The sequence below is a fragment of the Colletotrichum orchidophilum genome (genome assembly GCF_001831195.1).
Source record: "Colletotrichum orchidophilum strain IMI 309357 chromosome Unknown Scaffold_36.1, whole genome shotgun sequence".
NCBI classification, from domain to species: Eukaryota; Fungi; Ascomycota; class Sordariomycetes; order Glomerellales; family Glomerellaceae; genus Colletotrichum; species Colletotrichum orchidophilum.
Genome location: NW_019172992.1, coordinates 303,006 through 322,478, shown reverse-complemented (window position 1 = coordinate 322,478; position 19,473 = coordinate 303,006). Strand labels below are relative to the sequence as shown.

The 19,473-nt window shown below is 53.4% G+C and overlaps 6 protein-coding genes across 6 annotated transcripts; 1 reads left to right on the top strand and 5 right to left on the bottom strand.

The window, feature by feature from the left end:
* Positions 1–668: 668 nt before the first annotated feature.
* On the bottom strand, positions 669–3,173 carry CORC01_05297 (uncharacterized protein; the record flags this gene model as incomplete). Its single annotated transcript, XM_022616940.1, has 1 exon — positions 669–3,173. One exon carries the CDS (start codon positions 3,171–3,173, stop codon positions 669–671), a length of 2,505 nt encoding a protein of 834 aa, XP_022476645.1.
* A 1,632-nt stretch (positions 3,174–4,805) lies between these two features.
* Positions 4,806–7,364, bottom strand: CORC01_05296 (uncharacterized protein; the record flags this gene model as incomplete). Its single annotated transcript, XM_022616939.1, has 4 exons — positions 4,806–5,071; positions 5,141–5,275; positions 5,457–6,184; positions 6,328–7,364. The coding sequence occupies 4 exons, from the start codon at positions 7,362–7,364 to the stop codon at positions 4,806–4,808; spliced, it is 2,166 nt and encodes a 721-aa protein (XP_022476644.1).
* A 696-nt stretch (positions 7,365–8,060) lies between these two features.
* Positions 8,061–8,837, bottom strand: CORC01_05295 (thioredoxin; the record flags this gene model as incomplete). The annotated part of the gene is made up of 3 exons (XM_022616938.1): positions 8,061–8,216; positions 8,280–8,698; positions 8,762–8,837. 3 exons carry the CDS (start codon positions 8,835–8,837, stop codon positions 8,061–8,063), a joined length of 651 nt encoding a protein of 216 aa, XP_022476643.1.
* Positions 8,838–9,185: 348 nt separating this feature from the next.
* On the top strand, positions 9,186–10,289 carry CORC01_05294 (uncharacterized protein; the record flags this gene model as incomplete). The annotated part of the gene is made up of 3 exons (XM_022616937.1): positions 9,186–9,209; positions 9,259–9,368; positions 9,428–10,289. The coding sequence occupies 3 exons, from the start codon at positions 9,186–9,188 to the stop codon at positions 10,287–10,289; spliced, it is 996 nt and encodes a 331-aa protein (XP_022476642.1).
* Positions 10,290–11,717: 1,428 nt separating this feature from the next.
* On the bottom strand, positions 11,718–14,486 carry CORC01_05293 (glucan 1,3-beta-glucosidase; the record flags this gene model as incomplete). Its single annotated transcript, XM_022616936.1, has 6 exons — positions 11,718–12,131; positions 12,210–12,435; positions 12,508–13,532; positions 13,597–13,890; positions 14,014–14,149; positions 14,215–14,486. 6 exons carry the CDS (start codon positions 14,484–14,486, stop codon positions 11,718–11,720), a joined length of 2,367 nt encoding a protein of 788 aa, XP_022476641.1.
* Positions 14,487–16,933: 2,447 nt separating this feature from the next.
* Positions 16,934–18,416, bottom strand: CORC01_05292 (lipoyl synthase; the record flags this gene model as incomplete). Its single annotated transcript, XM_022616935.1, has 2 exons — positions 16,934–17,232; positions 17,336–18,416. Coding segments are annotated over 2 exons (1,380 nt in total), but the record flags the coding sequence as incomplete, so codon positions are not given.
* Between the last annotated feature and the right edge of the window lie 1,057 nt (positions 18,417–19,473).

Sequence of the window (19,473 nt, the reverse complement as noted above, 5' to 3'; positions counted from 1 at the left end):
GCCGGCCAACAGCGCCAGTGAACCACAGAAGCAGTTGTAGAATTAGCCAACTCTCACAATTTGGACGTCAAGAAAAGAAATGAAGCATCGATATGAATTACTAGACCATGTATCTCTTCAAAGATAGAGTGAGGAGAGTCGAAGCTCACTAATATGGTAATTTGCCTTGCCAGGTGCAAAGCCCGAAGACGGCCGTGGGACCCAATCATGCGGCGGGCAATCCGCGTTGGTTGGCCAAATTTTCATTCGCTGGCGATGACACCATCCCGACAGCCGACCGCCCCAATCCCTTATCGGCGCAAGCAACCAGGGAATAGCGTGACCAATCAGCGGCACCAGCACCGACTCCCGCGGAGCCGTCGCCGGAGATCCTCAGTCCCTCGACCCGTGCACGCCGATGCATCTCCGCTGTCAGACACCAGGTCCGCCGCCGCGCTCACACTTGATCTCACAAACCCAGAAATATTGAATCATTGAGTTGTGGTATTGTAACATGGTATGCTTGGCTCACCTTCTGAGCTATTTGGTTAGACCGTGACATGCCTCCATTCCCGCCCTTCCAATATCTACTTAGTGTTTCGTGGTGTTGGTACAATACAGAGGACACTTAATACTTTTCCCGCCCAACTTTTTGTACACAATCCTGTTGTTACATCTCAAGCTTACACTCAATCCTGCTCCGCCTTGGACAGACTCCTCAACAACTCCTGGCGAGCAGACTTCCGGCTTGTCTTGCGCTGCGGCCCAGGCGTCCTACCCTCCTGTGAGCCAATGACACCCATCTCGTCAATACCGACACCGATAACCTTCTTCTTCTTGCTAGCAGCCGCCTTGGCACGCTGAGCACGAATGCCGCCGTCGTCGAGGACCTCGGGCCTGCCCAGCCGCACGTTGCGACGGTTGCGCGTCTTCGCGCCCAGCGCCCAGAGGTCACCCCACTTGGCCTTGCGCGCGTCGTGGTACGCCTGCTTACTAAAGCTCTTTGGCACCGTCCAGCGCTCGATTTGCGCGTTGGGTGTGCACACGTCGAGCGTGACGTGACCGCGGCGCTTGATGGGCGGGAGGATCTGGCGAGGGAGAGAGAGCATGTCGGGTGCCGTCTCGGACCTCTCGAAGCCCTCGAACGCCCGGTCGGCAGCTTCCGCTCCGGCGAGCGGTCCCTGCTTTGCTGCGACACCGCGCTGGATGGCGATGTAACTGAACTGCACATCGTCGTGGTTGCGGTGCGTTGCGCCCATAATCCTCTGCAAAAACGGCGGGCGTACGAATCGTTGGCTAAAATGGCAAAAGTCCTTGCGTCCGGTACTCTTTCCGGGAACCTGGTACATCGGGCATCCGCGGTGGTTTGTGCAGGGCGCAATGATCATGCCGGGTTCCTTTTCTCTTTCAAAGGCAGGATTTCTCTCTTCGCTCATCGTGAGTTCTTCGCCTCCGGGCGGGATGAGGAACTCGGTGAGTAGGCGCTCCCGAATATCAGCCACAGCTTCAAAGCCACGGGGCTGGCCCTTCTCCAGGACGATCAAGACACCACCCTCGGGATTGAGGAGAGACCATATGTTGTTCAGGATAGCCTTGCGTCTGTGGCCTTCCTTCACGGGAAGCATAAGGTGAGAAGCGATGATGATATCAAACATCTTCCTTGGCTGGGGGTTCTCGTTGGCATCAAGATGAAGGTGCGCGTTATCAACCGAGTGGTGGTAATCCGGAAGACGAGGCAGGAAAGTCGTGTTGTGCAAGAACTTGGAGACGCGAGTCCGCAGCTTCTCCGCCCCCACAACCACACTCTGCTTTCCGGGGGGGTTCTTACCCGTGACCTCTCCGCGGGACTTCATGGCATCCCACTCAGCGCGCGACACGTCCTGCCACGCCAAAAGGCCAGCTCCGCCTGCGCCAACGTCAAGAATACGAGGCCCGCTGCCATCCTTGAACAGATTGCGCAGCCAGTCTGTGCCTAGCCGTTTGCGAACCTCAACCAAGCTGCCCATGGCGGAGGCATAGGCTGGAGGCAGGAAGGTAGACACGAAAGCGTCCGCCTCAATGTCGGACATTTTGTTCTGCCAGACAGCCATGCCGATGGGATGTTGTTCCAAGCCCATCTTGGACGCGGGGGTGGCGGGAGAGTGTGGCAGACCAGGACCTCCGAACGCCTTCTCGGCAGCCTCCTTGACGTGCTTGATGTCTGTTCTGTCGAGTATCGCTGTGACTGGCGCGATGTAGCCGCCATACGGCAGGCTGACTGTGCTCGGGTTCGTCGAAAAGTGACCCTCTCGCGAGAAAGGGTGCAAACGTCCTGCCCGCTTTGAAGTCCCTTGTTCCTGGATGCCATCCTCGCTGTCGTCAAACTCTTCGTCCTCGTCCTCTTCAAACTCTCGTTCTTCGTCCTCTTCAAACTCCCGTTCCTCGTCCCGTATCTCGTCCGCCTCCAATTGCTCCCTGTTTTCCTCCTCCACGGCGCGGGCATTGGCCTCGAAGTCCTTTTGCAGCATCATGAGCGCGTCGTACTCCCTCTTGTTTCTCGCTACCATATTGATGTATTTGTCGTTGCCCTCTGGCGGCGCCTCCTCGGCCGGTTTCGCCTCTGAGATAGCTTCCACGGCAGCATCATTGCTCTTTTCGTGATTCGCACCGTCTTCGTTTTCCAGCGTTTCTTCAGCCTTGCTGCGAGTGTACTGCACCTCTTGTAGCGTGCCACCCTGGACCTGGCGTAGCAGGGTTGGGCCGCCCGGCTTGTCTTGTCGGAATCCCGCAGACTGCTCGTCATTCAAATACTTTATGCCTACATCGTCTGGCGACGTCTCGCGCAGAGGAGGCCCATACCACCGCTCGTATAGTGTGTATTCCTCCTCGCTGAGGTAGCCCTTGGGCAGGGTATCTCGGAATCTCTGTTTTGCCTCTCGAACCGTCTTCTCGATATCGGCGGTGCGCGCAAGTGATTCGGCATCAGTTCGACTAGACTCCGGGTCTTGAAAGCTTCGCGACGTTGTCGAAAACACCCGTCGAATGTTTGCAGGTCGGTTTAATGATCGTATCGCAGCTAGGTTACTCTGTCGCGGAACGCTCGATCGATGCTGTCGGCCTGCGGGTGATGAGCCGGCGAGTGCATTTCCTGTCAAGCTCAATAATCGAGCTCGACAGCTGGGACAGGCATTCCGAAGGCCACCTGCTGTCAACATGATTGACTTGTGCGTAGAGAGGCAGCACGAAGGTGTGACGGAGAAAAGTCGCCTGTCGGTTCGACTTTTTTGGAGCTGTCGCCGGGAAATTTGGTTAGCTCAGGAAATAGGAAAATCGGCGCCCCACTTCTTGGAAATAAAACGCTCCCGATTGGCTTCAGCCACAGTGCTTTACCTGAGTATGAGCAGCTAAGGGACGTAGTATCAATTCAATAAATCCAAGCCAAGGTGTCAGCGTGTTCATAGTCGACGAACGCAGAAACAACCTTAAGGGCGCGTGATGAGTCCATGTAGTAATTAGAAGGACTGAAACCTTTATTGGTCATTTTCCTCCTTACCCTGGCAGGCAACTGCAACTTTCCTCGCAAGTTTCCCCCTTCTCTGTCGCTCTGTAGCAGCCATAAGGAACTGGAGGACTTCTTTCAAGTTCTCATCTTCCCTTCCCAGGCCTTCAGGTTGATAATATGCTGAGCATATTGTAACACAGAATCATCTTCAGAAAACTTCATGGTCAAACTTGCAACCCTTCTTATGAGATTCCTGCCCCAGATGCCCCTCGGTCCTGGGTGCTACAAAAGAGCAACATGCTCCCGTCTGCAAAGGGAGTCGCGAGGAGCAACCAGGTCGAGCCACTTTTGAATTTAGCTTCGATTTCTGCTCCACTTTGGAGTAACACAGATAAACATTGAATCGTTGACAGTTAACCAAACTCAGTGGTGCCAAGCCTTCCTTCACGTTGGCCTTAATATTAGCATTGCGCCTAAGTAGAAGTTCCATGCCCTGGTCCATTGCTGAATGTTTATAAATGCCGAAAAGCCGTATTGTAGAATTCTATATCTCTGTTTGGCGCCGAAGATTTTGAAGATCTTCTTTGACAACTGATGAGAGTAAAATATGGTGGTGTCCCTGGCTGTATATTTTGAGCCTGTTCATCCATCTTCGCCAGCATCGGATCCAACCCACTTCTTACAAAGTTGCGAGTCGGGGTCCTATCCGCCATTTCTCATACAGACGGTTCTGACTAGTGCTACTCTCTAGTCTCTATGAACCAAATGATATTCTTGCCTCGTATGGATACTCGAATGTTACAGAGGCACAAACTGCAATCTTCAACGAGGCATTACCACTACGCGACTTCCAATGCGAGGAGAGTCAACGGTGCTCATTGCAACGATCCCTCATATTGGGTACAACTGCATTCTTCTACCCTATCGACCGAGATGTTCAGTACTGGTTCTTCACCGCCGTCCGGCTTCCCAGTTGCCACGAAGCTGGAACTTCAAAAATCATAAGCACTCTTCAAGATTCGATACCAAACTCGTGGTTCGACTAAATTAGAATTAAAACTTGCAGTGATCAACTACGGATTGCGGACGCCTTGCTTCATGGGCCGCACAAAAGCATTTGGTGGCTGATCTACGTGAGTTCATCGTCTGAGCCCAGCCTCGGTTGACCTATCTGCAACTGACACAGCCTAGCACAGGAGACCTCCTTAGTTTAGTAGACGAAATCCAAATAGAACCTACAAGCAGACGCCTCCTAGTTCTTCTTACCAATCCCCGACGCATTGCAGACATGAGACTGCTGAGTCAAAGCCCTCGTCACATTTAAAGACCACCTCGCAAGAACCCCTCATTGCTCCCGCCTCCTCCAGAATAGCCTTCGACCAGAGTTGAGGCTCTCCATCGACGACTCATCACGACTACGGCGGAACAGCTGAGCCATTCCCACTCGGCTGGTTTTCAATGCGTGTTCCTTGGGAGAAGTACCATTGCTATCCGTCGTTTCGATACTGGCTTCTCTCAATATCAGTAGCTTGGCAGCCTTTTGGCATCCTTTCTGGACGGCGATGCTCAGCGATGTCTCGCCCTTGTTGTCCTTGGCTTCGATGCCGGCACCTATATCGAGTAGAAATCGAACCATACTCTCATTCCCTTGTAAAGCCGACATAAGGAGAGGCGTCGTACCATAGTCATTGGATGACTCGAGGTCAGCCTCTCTCTCTAACAACATCTGCACAAGCTCTTCATATCCTCTTGCTGATGCTAACGCCAGTAGACTATTGCCCTCTTGGTCCTCAGTCTCAACATCTGAACCCCTGTCTAGAAGGAATTGAACAGTAAGCCCGTGATCTTCAGCAACTGCCTCAATCAAGAGCCTCTGCCTTCTTTCGGTCATAGAAAGCGTTGCATCGGCGTCGATTGTGAAATGGCTGCCGAGTAACGAGTTGACCATCGAATCAAGCCACTGACTGGCACTATCAGTGTTCAGTTTGCCAAGAACATTTTTGCGAGATAGTCAAAGCATGGGACAGGGCGTCTCGCTGTTGTTTGAGCCCTCTATCTTTCGTTTTGAGTTGCTCAACCTCCCGACTTGTGTCCAACAGAAATCCCCTCAGTATCATCTTTTCCCGTTCTAATTTATCGAGTTGCTCCTGGATAATTGCGAGCTTTTGCCCGGTTGCCCCTGCGCTAGCAGATTTCGATTGAATTTGCGCCTTCAGTGTTGCTCTTTGAGGACCAATCAGGCGATCTTCTTCAAGTAAGTCTCTGAGATATTGTTGTCGTTCCAACTGTCCAAGCTCAAGGATTGCGTCGACGGTGATAGGTGGCGGGGCGAACAATGACTTCAGCCGGACAACAAACATGGGGGTCGCGCCGACACGTTCCTGATCCATAGCAAATTCCAAATGAGACATTCCATTGCTCGCACTTCGTTTTCCAAAAGTATGCTGATTAGTGTCGAATATTTTGGAGTTGATGGCATCCAGGCCGGTGCCTCTGGCCGCCGTCATGACATGGCAGCGAGCTTGAACCCGAGACTGGAGAACCTCGAGTTCCAGTAGAACTATGAAGTCATGGCACACCTTCTTCTTGCTTCGGAAACGCAACCAAGTTCTCTGTGTGACATCGAGCTCGAAATCCACCGTTGTCGTGATGGTAGCATTGTCCCTCTCCCACCTGTCCCGAGGTGCTACCTCGATCATCTCGACTCCGGTTTGTCCGATGACTCTTCGACATAGAATCCATAACGCCGGTGGTTATCAAATTCTTCCTGTGTCTGGCGATCTTTTCGTATGCGAACGAGCCTCGATGTAGTTTCGGGTTGATTGTCGCAAATCAGAATTCCTTGGTGCCCCTCTGGTCTCATGTACTCGTCAGAGGCATCATCGAGCATCACTTGGCGAAGGGGAATGCCGACAGCTGTACGAGAATCGTCCTTGGGATGGCAGTCGAGCAGACCAAAGGCTTCCTTGGTCTCGGTATTATATATGCGAAGATGCATCCGCAGATGACCACCGAAAACATACAACGGGTCGATGGAAGAGCTGCGGTGTTCTCGACAGACAATGTCCCCGCTGTTGGCGAAAGCCGATGGACTGGTGGCCAGAATACCTCCGGAGACAGCTTTGGTAGGGCCTTGAGAACCCCAGTCAAGTTCTGTATTGCTGAGATTCCATGCCAGGATTGAGTCGTTAGTGTTGCGCCTCATGATTTCCTCTTGAAGTCTTCCGAAAGCCTGATCACCTTCCCCGTATATCATCGGCATTGAGACCCCAAAAATTCCAAGAAGGCAGTAAGCGATGTCCTCTCTTCTCTTCGTGACTCTGTTTGCAGCCCATGACATCCGCTGAGCGACACTCGCTTGAGATAGCTCAGCTATACCGAACAGAAAGGGTCGAGGGATCCCAGTAATCTTTTCGATTACGGATGAAAGCTGCTGCTTAGTTCCCAGGTATTTCCAATCATTGCTGTAGAATCGGAGGTCTCTAGGTGCCAGAAGCTCTTGAAGCGTCCAGCCTCGCTCGAACCAACGACTATTGCGGAACTCGGATGCTGAGCTGGAGATGTCGTCCTGATAGGATACGTGGGCAAGGAACGCGTAGCACACAGTCGCATTTCGGTACCATTCGAACATTGAGTTGATCGCCTCACTCAACTCCGTGGAGTTAGCCTTATCGATGCAGCAAGTATCAATCCAAGCGTACTTCAGCCCGTCCTGGCTGGACTGCCTACAGCACCCGTCAAACTTGGACTGCCCCATCCCTGACTTTCTTTCGTAGCCATCCTCGATGTCGCGAAAAGTGATCTCGTCTTTGTCAGGGCCCCAAGTGTGGGAGAGAACTGCGTAAGGAGGGAGCTCGTGGAAGAATTCCTCCAAGCAGCCTGTCTGAACGTTGATGAGCCGCATTGGTATCTCTTCTCCCAGTATTACACGCAAAGCGGGCCGGTACTGTACTGATTCGCAGAATTGGCTTCCTGGGAATGTAAATCGTACTTCAACTGATCGTAAACGCAAGCAAAGGCTGAAGACGTAAGCCTGCGTGTTGCAATCGGGAAAAATGGCGCAAGGCTTCGGAAGGAAAAGGCTGAGTAGATGTACGAGCTGGATCCGCCGACTTTATCAATGGCCCAGAGCCCAGGCCCAGAGCCTTGCCACCAAGTGGCTTGCGTTCCTGCAGTCAGATGCTTGGCAACGGAGAGTCGGCTGCTGTCCACAGCGCATGTAAAGCCAGCCTCGCGAGAAGCCTAAAAAAGAAAAGACATTGTTATTGGCATGGCGAGGTAATACAGCATAGAATTCATCGCGGAAGCGCCGACAATTGGCCAGAACATAAGGTAGGCACCTACCTAGTTTGAAGACTGGTTTAGCCGACGTTGACTTGGGCCCTGTGCAGTCATCAGATGGACAGTCCAACAACACCAGAACCGTATACATAGCATATTGAATGATGTTTGTACAGTGGTATTTCATCAATGAGAACTTGGGCATAATCAGATGCCATCAATTCCAAAGCAGGACAAGGCTAATTGCAGCTCAAAGAGGGCTATGGCGCCTTATCATGACATGCCCTCAAACACCTTACGCCAGAACGGAAGTCAAGGATCATTCATCACCGCCCAAATCAGCCAAAGTCTTGAAAGCCGGGCCCCTCGGCGGCTGTCTCGTGCCGGGGCCAGCACCCTTGGTGGATTTAACCGTCGGTGGGGGCGGGTTCACGCGGTTAAATTGCGACATCTCGGCCGCCTTGTGGGGATCAATCTACCAGTCCGTCAGCAACCGGTTCTTCCTGCTTCCCTTTGGATCGACCGTAAACCAACGCACCGCAAAGAGTGAAACCAGATAAAGCCCGATAAATGTAATGATGTTGCTCAGAATCCCGCGGTAGTGCCACGCAAACGGCTTCTGCAGGCTCGCCCGCGCGGGCTTGTCGCCGCCGAGTGTCCGGCCGGGGGTCTTGAAGGACGCGGCGGAGCGACCGCCCTTTTCGGGGAGCTTCAGTGCGTTCTGGATGGCCTGCGTGAGGGCAGGCGGGTTCGCGCCTTTGATGGTCTCGATCGCCTGGCCGCCGTGGAAGATGATGAAAGTGGGCATGGCGCTGACGCCGTGGGTGCGGGCGATGGTGGATTGGTTATCGACGTTGATCTTGCAGAAGGCGACCTTCTTCGGTTTGGAGTGTTCTTGCGCGAGGCGTTCGACGTGCGGCGCGATCTGCTTGCAAGGGCCGCACCAGTCGGCGTAGACTGCCACAATGTTTTGTCAGCGGGCTCCCGGATGCGCGGGGGATGGCCGCTGGCTGCACTTACAGTCTGCGATTACGACGTTGTTGCTGCTGAGGATGTCTTGCCATTGACCGGCAGACTGGATGTTGACGAGACTCATGATTTCGGTGGTTTGTTACAATGCGACAAGGGACATTGGTAGGTTGGCGCAAAGTGTCTTGAAGTTGAAAGGAGTTGTAGGGAGCACCTGGGAGATGCCGCGGCGTAGCTGACAGATACCTTAGCTCGCGGCCTGGTCCCAGCGGAAAGGTGGCGGGAACCCGAATAGGAAGGCGGCCAGACTCGACTCCGCAGTTCTGCCGGATTTACCCCAGGATTATCGATAGCGGGACCGTCTCCCAGAAACTTTTTTGGGACGCCGCTACCTACCTGAACATCGTCCCGAATTCTTCTTCAAGAGGACATTGCCAGCGTCACCGATAGTACTTTTGCTCCAATTTCCTCCAAAATGGCCTACGATCAAAGAGCAAAGGTACTTCCGTCCTCTTTAATTTTTCAATCATCTGACTAACCCATTGTAGAGGAGAAAGACTGACGACGACAGCTATGTCGACGCCTCATTCCCCTCAGAGGGCGGTAGTGGCCGCAAGTGGACAATCTCCATTGCGATTCCCAGCAGTGTTCTCGCAGAGTATGTTTGCCAACAATATTCAGTGGCTCGCAGTAGAAAAATTGACTCATCTCCTCAAGTGCCCTGACTGCCGAGCGCCGCAACTCCGTCGCCGGCCGCATCGCCCGCGCCCTCGCCGTCTTCTCCGTCGACGAGATTGTAATCTTCGATGACAGCCCGACCGAGTCCCGCCCCAAGAGCGTCGACACAAAGGCCTACACCGGCGACATCGACCCTTGCCACTTCCTCGAGCACCTCCTGGGCTACCTCGAGGTCCCGCCCTTCATGCGCAAGATGCTCTTCCCGCTGCACCCGAACCTGCGCCTCGCCAGTCAGCTCCCCTCCCTCGAGATGCCGCACCACCCGAACCCGGCCGAATGGCTGCCGTACCGCGAAGGCGTCGCCGGCAAGGGAACGCCCAGAGGCACCATGATCGACATCGGCCTCAAGGACCAGGTCCTCATCGAGGACGAGGTGCCCCCCAACACCCGCGTGACGCTATACCACCCGGACCAGCGATCGCAAAAAGCCGAGGCTTGTGACCCGTCGGCGCCGAGGGAGGAGGGCGGTTTCTACTGGGGGTACCAGGTCCGGCGCGCCAACTCGCTGACGGCGCTGTTCACGGAGTGCAAGTACGAGGGCGGCTACGACGTCAGCATCGGCACGTCGGAGCGCGGACGCACGCTCTCCCAGGCGTTCCCCAGTGCGGCGCCCCTGGAGTTCAAGCATCTTCTCATCGCCTTTGGCGGACCCAGAGGTATCGAGTATGCGGCGTTGAACGACAAGGAGCTCGAGGGCATGGATATGGGTCCCTCAAAGGCCAAGGAACTGTTTGACCACTGGGTCAACATCTTGCCTGGCCAGGGCAGCCGCAACATCAGGACGGATGAGGCTCTCTGGGTTGCGCTGACGAGCATGAGGAGGTTGTGGTACGAAGTCTGATGCTGCTGTGTGATGTTCAGGGGCGCTGTGTTGGACCGGCATCTTGACGGAGACATGATACCCATAATAAAAGTTTGATTTCATGGACTTTCTCTCTTGCCCGTATGATCGCATGGTGCAATCAGTCTAGGCAGTTGCATTGTCGATGTAGGTACGTTCACCTGCTGCTGTCAAATGTGCTATGAGGGTTGACTGCCTCGGACAGCCTCTGCTGTATGGAATGAAGCGCGATACAGCATCATTGAATATGCCAAATACATGAAGGAGTAACCACCACAAACGTATCACATGTAAGGGAAAGTACATTATTCCCTCGAAACATTCCACGTTCACAGTTCTCGCTAGCACAGGTTTCCACTAGGTTATTGGTGTAGGCCCATGTTTTGTATCTAGAATCGCAAGCTTGACGGAGGAACGCATCCAGCGGGTATATCACTTGAGATGGCCGAGTTTGCGGGATTCTATTTACTTGGAGCCGTCGTATGGCATCGCCAAGTCCAGAATTCCGCAGCAGCACGAAAATCTATCAAATGAATCGAGATTGCTCTTTAATTACGCAGTTCGCGGGTCGAAACCGTCATTGTCCTCCAGCCCACCGATTGACAGCATTAGGAAAATGACGGGGACTTGACTCTATTTATCGCTATCCCCAGGTTGCACTGCGTTTTTAACTCCCGCAGAGTGTAAACATGCAATTTGCCACTGCGAATCAATCAGGCGCACCCCGAGAGCTCACAAACCCTGCGCGGGGGTAAGAATTGCTGTGAAGAAGTGCGTGATTGGTTATGTACTCAACTCAAGGAATCACAGTTAGGTTGAGCGTTACCTACTATCACTAGTTATTCTCAACCCTCCTCAACACGTTGGCCCTGTACACCAATGTGAAGGTGTGCGTGATTGGTCATGTAATTCGGGGAATCATAATTAGGTTAAGCATTACTTATTATCATTAGTTATTCTTAACCTTCTTTAACATATTAGCCCTATATATTAATATAAAGGTAAACGTAATTAGTTATATAATTTAAGGAATTATAATTAAGTTAAGCGTTACCTATTATTACTAGTTATTCTCAACCCTTTTTGATATATGTTAGCCTTATATATTAATATAAAAGTATGTATAATTAGTTATAAAATTTTAAAAATTATAGTTAAGTTAAGCATTACTTATGATTATTAGTTATTCTTAACCCTCTTTAACACGTTGGCCCTGTATACTAATGTGAAGGTGTACGTAATTGGTCATGTAATTTGGGGAATCATAGTTAGGTTGAGCGTTACCTACTATCACTGGTCATTCTCAACCCTCCTCCACAAGTTGGCCCTGTACACCAATAAGCACTACGTGTCAAAGTAAAATTATCCTCACGGTGACATACGAGAATTAACACTATCATTACTTATACATCCAAGAAGTCCAAAAGCTCAGTGCTGGTACAATGCAATACCAGCCGTGAACCCAGCGATATTATCCTTGTAAAACGCCACATCCTTCCCGTAACGCGTCACCATGGCCGTCGTGCCCACGATCTGCAGGTTATAGATGTCCAAGTTGTCCGTGGCGGTGCAGTTGCCTGGCGCGTCCCGGACGTCGACGATGCGCTGCTGGCACCTCGCCCCGGCCCCGATCTGGCAGCACGCCGTGCTGTAGTTGTTGAAGAAGGAGTAGTGTCCCGCACCAAAGGCGACGACGTTGCGGCTGCCGATGACGCGCAGGCCCCACGCCATCTTGCACGGCGGGCCGGCGGGGTCGGCGTCCTTGCACTCTTTTTTGAAATCTGGGTCGTGGTAGCCCTTTACGCGGGGGAACGGAATCGTTGCTGGCGGGTTGGGTTGGTACTGTTGTACGGAGTCAGCTTTTGTTTTTTACCTCTAGTATGCCTCACAAGTTTGACTTCATGAGGGGAGACTACATACGTAAGGGGTCTCGGATTGAATCTGGCCCATGTATACGTCTCTGGTCTTGAAGAGCATGTACTGGTAGAGCGTGTGGTGCTCGACTCCAGATGCGGACAGCCAGATCTTGCCGGCAGTCGACTCGATCAGCAAACCGCGACCATTGTAGATAGTGACCTGTTTGTAGTCGGGATCCTCAAGGTCATGATCAGCCGTCCAGATCCAGCAGTTTTCCTGCAAAAGTCCACTTTTGGGCCATTAGCTTGCTCTGTTCGCGAAGGGAGAAGAAGTAGAATCATGTGGAAAAGGGCCAACTCACGAAGCCGGCTTGGTAATGTGCATGCTCATCCACGCCGCAATACAGTTCTTGTCAATGGTATCCGCGGTGACGGTGGCATTAGGCGTCGTAGGACATTCCTTCAGCTGCTGCTGCGTACCAGCAAACCCTCCAACGCGAATATGCACGTCCCACATGCCAGACGGCTCGCCGACGGTGTTGAGGTTATACTCAATGACCTTGGCACCTGGTGCGGACCCGCGCGTGGAGACAATCATGTCAGACCACTCAATCGTCCCGCACTGGCCCGGGATAGCAACTTTCACGACCGGGTGCGGCTTGTTGATATGCTGAAACTTTGCACCGCCGCCCATGATGATGGACGCCAGGGCCTCGCCGACGATGCGGGCTCCGGGCGGGATGAAGACGGTGTCGGAGACGAAGTAGGTTCCCGCGTCGACGAAGGCGAGGAGGCCTGCGGCCGGGTTGGCGACGACGTAGCTGAAGAGGTTGTTGAGGGCCACGGTATCGTCCGTCACGCCGTCGCCCCTGGCGCCGAAGGAGCGGGCCGAGATGACGAGGCTTGAGGGGACGTCTTCGTAGTGCGGCTTGGAGCGTTCGTAGTACTTTTTCGTGCCGTTGCCGGAAGAGGATTCGAGGAGGGCCGGGTAGACGGGGAAGTAGCCCGCTTCGGAGCCGGTGTAGTCCGTGGGACCGGAGGGTGTGTAGATGTGGCCCATGGCGAAGCCCTGGGAGACGGTGGCGCTAGCGGTACCTGCGATGATGGTGTTGTTCTTGGGTCCGAGGAGGATGGTGCGGACCTTGGAGAAGGCTACGTTCTCCATGACGAGAGTGCCGGCCGTCGCGGGAATGGTGACGCCGGGCTCTCGGCTCGTGCGGATCGCGGTCTGGGTGTTGACGAACTGCGAGTCGATCAGAGTGACAGATGACGTGCTGTTATCCTGCATACGGATACCAATTCCGCAATTCTCGACGTAGATGCTCTTGTACGTCCAGCCCCAGTCCCAGAGTTGGTTGATGGCTACCTGAGCGTTCCAGAAGCGCAGCTATACACATAACACAGGTCAGCAAAGATTCTTCTTCTCCTCTATTGAGATAAGGCTACAATACCCCTCTTGTAGTGAATTGCTGGTTGCCAAAATTCGCGCCATACTGTCCTCCGTAAAAGTCCAGATCGTTGAGGAGGCCACCGGAGCCGTCCTCGATGAAGATGCCGACGTGCTTGCTGTCTGGGCCCTCGGCGAGGCGGAACACACAGTTGGTGATGGAAGTAGCCTGCGACGAGGGCCAATGGATTCCCAGGGCAGAAGCAGAGGCAGGGATGGCCGTGGTATCAAAGATGAGGTTGCGGACCTGTCTGAAGAAGACGTTGGTGGCTCCCCAGCTGAGGCCATTCGCGCCGTACTATGGCGGTTTTGTTAGTCTTTCGCTCCACTCACAAAAACATTGAGCTCGTTCAAATGATTGAAAAAACTTGATCATACGAGACGATCAATTTGCGAGGTGAAGAAATCATGACTGGCATACTTGGTTTCCGTCGAGGAGGCCGAGGGTGGTGTTGGTGGGGAAATCGGCCGCGGCCTTGATCACTGGGCGGTCGGTAGGGTCACCGATGATTTGCGTGTAAAAGTAATCAATGATGGAGCCAGAAATGAGATACGTTCTGGAATATCCTATCAGATTCTGATTTCATCTTCTCACTCAATCGAAAAGAACTCATAAACTCACCCGGGAGGGAAGTAGACGGTGGCGGGCGACGTCGTCTCGCCCTTGCACTTCCCCGGCGCGCACCGCTCGCCCGAGCTGATGGCCAGGTTAATGGCCGCGGTGTCGTCCGTCAGGCCGTCGCCCTTTGCGCCAAAGTCTTTGACGTTGCGAAAGACCTGGTAGTTCGGGTCCGGGTGGTATGGTGAGATGCCCTGGTGGGCAATATCTTCCATCCAGTACGCCGCTCTGGCGAGGGTCGCCGCCGCGAGCCAAAAAGCAGCCGTTACGCGCATTTGGCCGGTGATCGTAGGTCGAACTGTTAAGTGCAATTACGAGAGTAGCAGTGGGTGTGGTGACGAATCAAGTGAAAGCAAAAGATTGTGATGGTGAGATTCTAATAAGTGGATGAGTCGAGACTCGAGTAGCGATTGTGCAATGAGCTTAGTACTCCCCCTTTGGGACCAAAACCCAGCAAGATGATGGGAGGGATTAGAAAGTTCATAAAGGGAGCGACTGGAACAGGAGGTCAATCAGGTTAAGTACGGGCAACAGATCAGACTATAGACATTCAGGGACCCCCGGTGGGATGATCTCAAGATCGGTGTTACTCCTCGGCTCTCAGGGAAAGGAAAATAATCAAAGTTGACAGAGCGATCAGGGTAAAAGTAGACAAACTCTCGGGATAATTTATTAGAGTTGGGCCGAAGTGGAGGAGATGTCGAGGAGCCGCGGAACGACGGGATCAACGCCAACGGTACTCAGGAACCAGGAACCGCCCTTTTTTTTTGGCAGGACATCTGCCCGTTTACCCACGAAATGATCACAAACGCTTTACAGTGTAATAAAAGGGATAGACTGGGGGTGACGAACGTGGGCAGAAAAGGACAAGAGGACAGAGCGTGTGTCTCATTTTGTTTCTTAGCTCCCCATAGCTTTTGGTCCTCATGCCCCTCCCTCTCTCATTCCCCACATCTTGCTTGATTCGCTTCCATGCATGGACGGCGACGTTGTAGATGCGATGTCATGCAGGAAAGAACGGTACTCATGCCGGCTTGGGGACACTCGACAGTCATCTCTCTATGAACAACTCAACCGTCACTTGATAATTGAGCGAGGCTCAGTACACACACTTCAATCAAAGAAACGCAAAGCTTCAGATGTTGCCTTCCGGGGCGACAACGCGGTGAAGAGGCACTGTTGACCGCTAGGCTCTAGTGGTTAAAAAAAAAAAAAAAGGAGACATCTGCTGATTGTGGCTGGCTGTCTACGCCATTCAGGTACGCGAGACCTTTACCGAGAAAGCTCCATTTGTTTGAATTTAGCCCATAGGGGGGAAATGAGCGACGCCCTCCGGAAGCGCATCACTATTGCAGGACGCATATGCAGCTGTTTGCTCAGCTTGGTGGCAGATGGTCTATTGATGATGTCGCGGAGATGAATCGGGGAAGAGAAGAGAGAGAGAACCTGAAGGAGGGTGGGCCTTTCGCGAGAAAAGGCTTTGTCTTAGTCTGAAGGTAGCGGTGGACGGAGCGGTGGACGGAGTGGAATTCCAACCACCGCGTGGGAACGAGGAGGGAAACGTTGGCCATTAGCGTTTACTTGATTCGGAGCTGGGGTGCCTATTGCGTACAACAAGTCGGATGTCGACTCTCGACTCTGAACAGACTGCCTCGTCGTTCGAGGTCTCAGGGCACGACTTTTTCGCGGCCCTCAAAGATGGCCGAGGAACGAAACATGAAGGTAAAGATGGCAGGAAACAAGACCAAGCTTTCCCCACCCCAAGGAAACAAAAGTGATGGTGCGCACAGGTGTCGGCCCGGGGTGGAGTAGGCATGTGTACCCCGTGGTCATTCAAGTCGACATCGACCGTCCATCGATGCACGAAGGTTGCATCGCTACCCCCAGCCCGACAGCTGCCCAGCAAAGATTGTTCAGCTGAATAAAGCCAAGGTCGAAGCAGGTATTGAGCCACGTAGGCTCCCATTCCGAAGTGGTCCATTCCCTAATGATGACCCAGGGAATCGTCTTAAGTGTACAAAGAGGAATCGAGAGGGAACACTAGGGAGAAAGCCCTCCTTGAATCATGAACCGTTGGGGTGTCTCTCAGTTCACATGCAACAAACCCGATCCGACGCGTTACACCTGTACAACACATAACGGTCCTGTTCCAGTCAGGCCGTGGACAAGAAACGCGCACCTGGCACGCCGGGAAATTGGGCCTCCCCCTCAAACCGCTCCCTCTATCCGTTTGAGCTTGAGATGCGGAAATCCGGCTTTCTGACCCTCCCCAAACTCCGGATTCCCTATCTCGACCTACCTCAGGCTCAGACAACGGTTTCCCGCATTCGGATGCGATTGACAGGTACAGGCGAGACATTTGATTTCAAGATATAGCCCCCCTCACAATCATTGGAGTTGCACGGAGTAACGTCAAGACTGAAGAAATGCTTCTTCGTAACCCTCGGTGGTCATCGTTGAAGACCACCCGGCACTCGAATGCTCTCCTACATCTGACATGTACCTACATAGCTTGTGTAGAGGAAGTCTACCGCCCGGGGGGAAGAGATGGCGATGCCCATGATGAATGAAGTTCCCGTCGTCCAGCCCAAAAATAAACGCCAACCATGCCATCTAAATCCCCCTTCACGATGATCCATCTAGACCTGTTTCTATATCATCACCGTCCTCAAAAATCTTACAGCTTCAGCCATCGCGAACCCCTTAGCTCCATGGAGGGGATCTACAACGTCTTGAACCCTTCCTCCAAAGCAACAGTCTGCCCAAGCCTCTCGCTCGCCGCCAACCCAGCCTTCTCACCTGCTCTCTTGCGCAGCACATTCTCGATAAACGCCTCACCCGCCTTGTAACTGCTCCGCACCAGGGGGCCGCTCGCGCAGTACAGGAATCCCATTTCCATCGCCCGCTGCTTCCACATCTCAAACTCGTCGGGCGTCACGTATTTCTCGACCTTGAGGTGGCGCTTCGTCGGCCGCATGTACTGGCCAAAAGTGACGACGTCGACGTTGGCTTTGCGCAGTTCTGTAGTGCCCCCCAGTGTCAGCGATTTCTCGATCTTGATCTCATCATATAGTCCACAGTCAAAAAAGAATGACCGGGTTGAAAAGAAGGGGGAAAAACTTACGCCTCAACGCATCCATAATCTCCTCCTCCTGCTCTCCCAACCCAAGCATCAGACTCGTCTTGGTAATCATCTCAGGCTTCACCTCCTTCACCCGCGCCAGCACCTTAATACTCTGCGCAAACGTAGCCCTCCGATCGCGCACATACGGCGTCAGCGCCTCCACCGTCTCGACATTATGCGCATACACGTCCAGCCCGCTCTCGGCTACAATCTTCACCATGTCCAGATCCCCCATGAAATCCCCCGTCAGCGCCTCGACAAGCAGACTCGGCTTCTTGGCCTTAATCTTGCTAATCGTCTCGGCGAAATGCCGCGCCCCGCCATCGGCCAAATCATCGCGGTCGACAGACGTCAGCACGACGTACCCCAGCCCCCACCTCGCCAGCGCCTCGGCCGTGTGCTCCGGCTCGTGCGGGTCCAGGGGCGCCGGCGCGCGGTTGGTTTTCACGCTGCAAAACCGGCATCCGCGCGTGCAGGTGTCGCCCATGAGCATGATTGTCGCCGTCGCCGCGCTCTTGGAGGATCCACCCCAGCACTCGGAGATGTTGGGGCATTTCGCCTCCTCACACACCGTGTGCAATCCTAAACCGCGTAGGTCCTTCTTGATGGCCTTGTAGTTCTCGTTGCCAGCGGGGATGGGCGTCTTGAGCCACTCCGGGAGGCGGGTGATGGTCTTCTTCTTGCCCGTCGGGCCCGTGACCTCGACGGTGCGGATCTCATAAGCCTCTGCGTCGGAGAGAGCTGCGGAGTCACCCTTGCCAGCGTTGCCTCCGATAAAGTCGTCCAGCGACGCAAGGCTCTTGTCCTTGAAGTATGTCGGTCGGCGCGCAGGTTTCGGGGGCTGCGATGCTGCTTCGGATGTCGTGCCGAAGGTAGGAGGGACGGTGGCGAAGGCTCGGGAGCGAGCCGACGAGGCGAGGGCCCTCCGCAGAGGAGCCTGGACGCGCGCGAGAGGCGCCATGGGCGATGGCATTGTAATGATTCTCGGAATGGTTCGTTGGTCCTTCTCGAAATTCCCGTGTGATTGCAGCACCCGACGATGTTTGCTGGCGAAGCTCTGGTTGAGGTTGATGCAGGCAAGAGCTGTGATGGGGCAAGAAAAAGGTCCTAAGAAAATATGACCACTAGAAATTAAGCCCTGCAGCTGGCCACCCCCGGTCCCCGGATTGAATCAGCATATCGGGTGGACCGTGATTATAATTTGACCAATCAGAATAGGCTGGCTGTCTAACAGCGGCAATGCTTATTAAGAAGTCTAGTCAAAATCTCGGCGTGCCGGGGCTTTCCGACCCAACGGTTTCGACGGCCAAGTGGCCATTGTCTTGCTCACTCAGGTTCTTTCCAATCAAGAGGCGAGGATTGCCAATACCGTGGGATTGAAAGCCCAAAACTCGGTTATCGTCCCCTTCAGTTCCGCGGTTGTAAGAATGCAAGGGTTCGGTGCTAAAGAGCAATGAGCTCAAGTCAATGAATTCGATCATCTATGCTACCAATAATTGCCTCTCCCCCCCCCCCCCCTCTTAAGTCCTTAAAACTCCATCAATAGCCTCCAAGCCCCCCTCGCAAGGCAAAGTTGTCACGAACCAGCCATCATTCAATCAAAAACATCGTCAGTGCGGAAATAATCAAGCAAATCCATCGCGTCCTCCTACCGAACGGGCAATGTCAGACATCCCAAACAAACGGAACCCGGAGATGTCCCTTCGTAAAGGGATAACCTCGGAATCGCTGTTTGCCTCGTCCATTCCCAGACGGTAGCTATACAGCAATAGGGGTATCAACAACTCGATGAGAATGTGAAACTTTTGTTCCATCACGAGAACTCCGGTAAACCCCCAAATCATCCATCCTGATCATTTCCATCTTAAATCCTCCCATGACAAAGACGTGGCGAAAAGATCTCGTAAATATCATTTCCAGCCAGCAAGCACACCTGCAGCAACATCGTTGCGAGCCCTAGGGACTCGACTTCGCATGCCATGCGACCCTTGTGCCGCTGGGGAAGAATCGAAACATTAAAACGTGGGGTGGCACACCATCTGCTGACCACAAGTGAAAGGCAGCAGACAGGCGGTGCCGGTTGAAGAGTGAAAAAGGCTGATCGCTGTCAAGTGGTCCCGGTTGACTAGCGTCTGCGG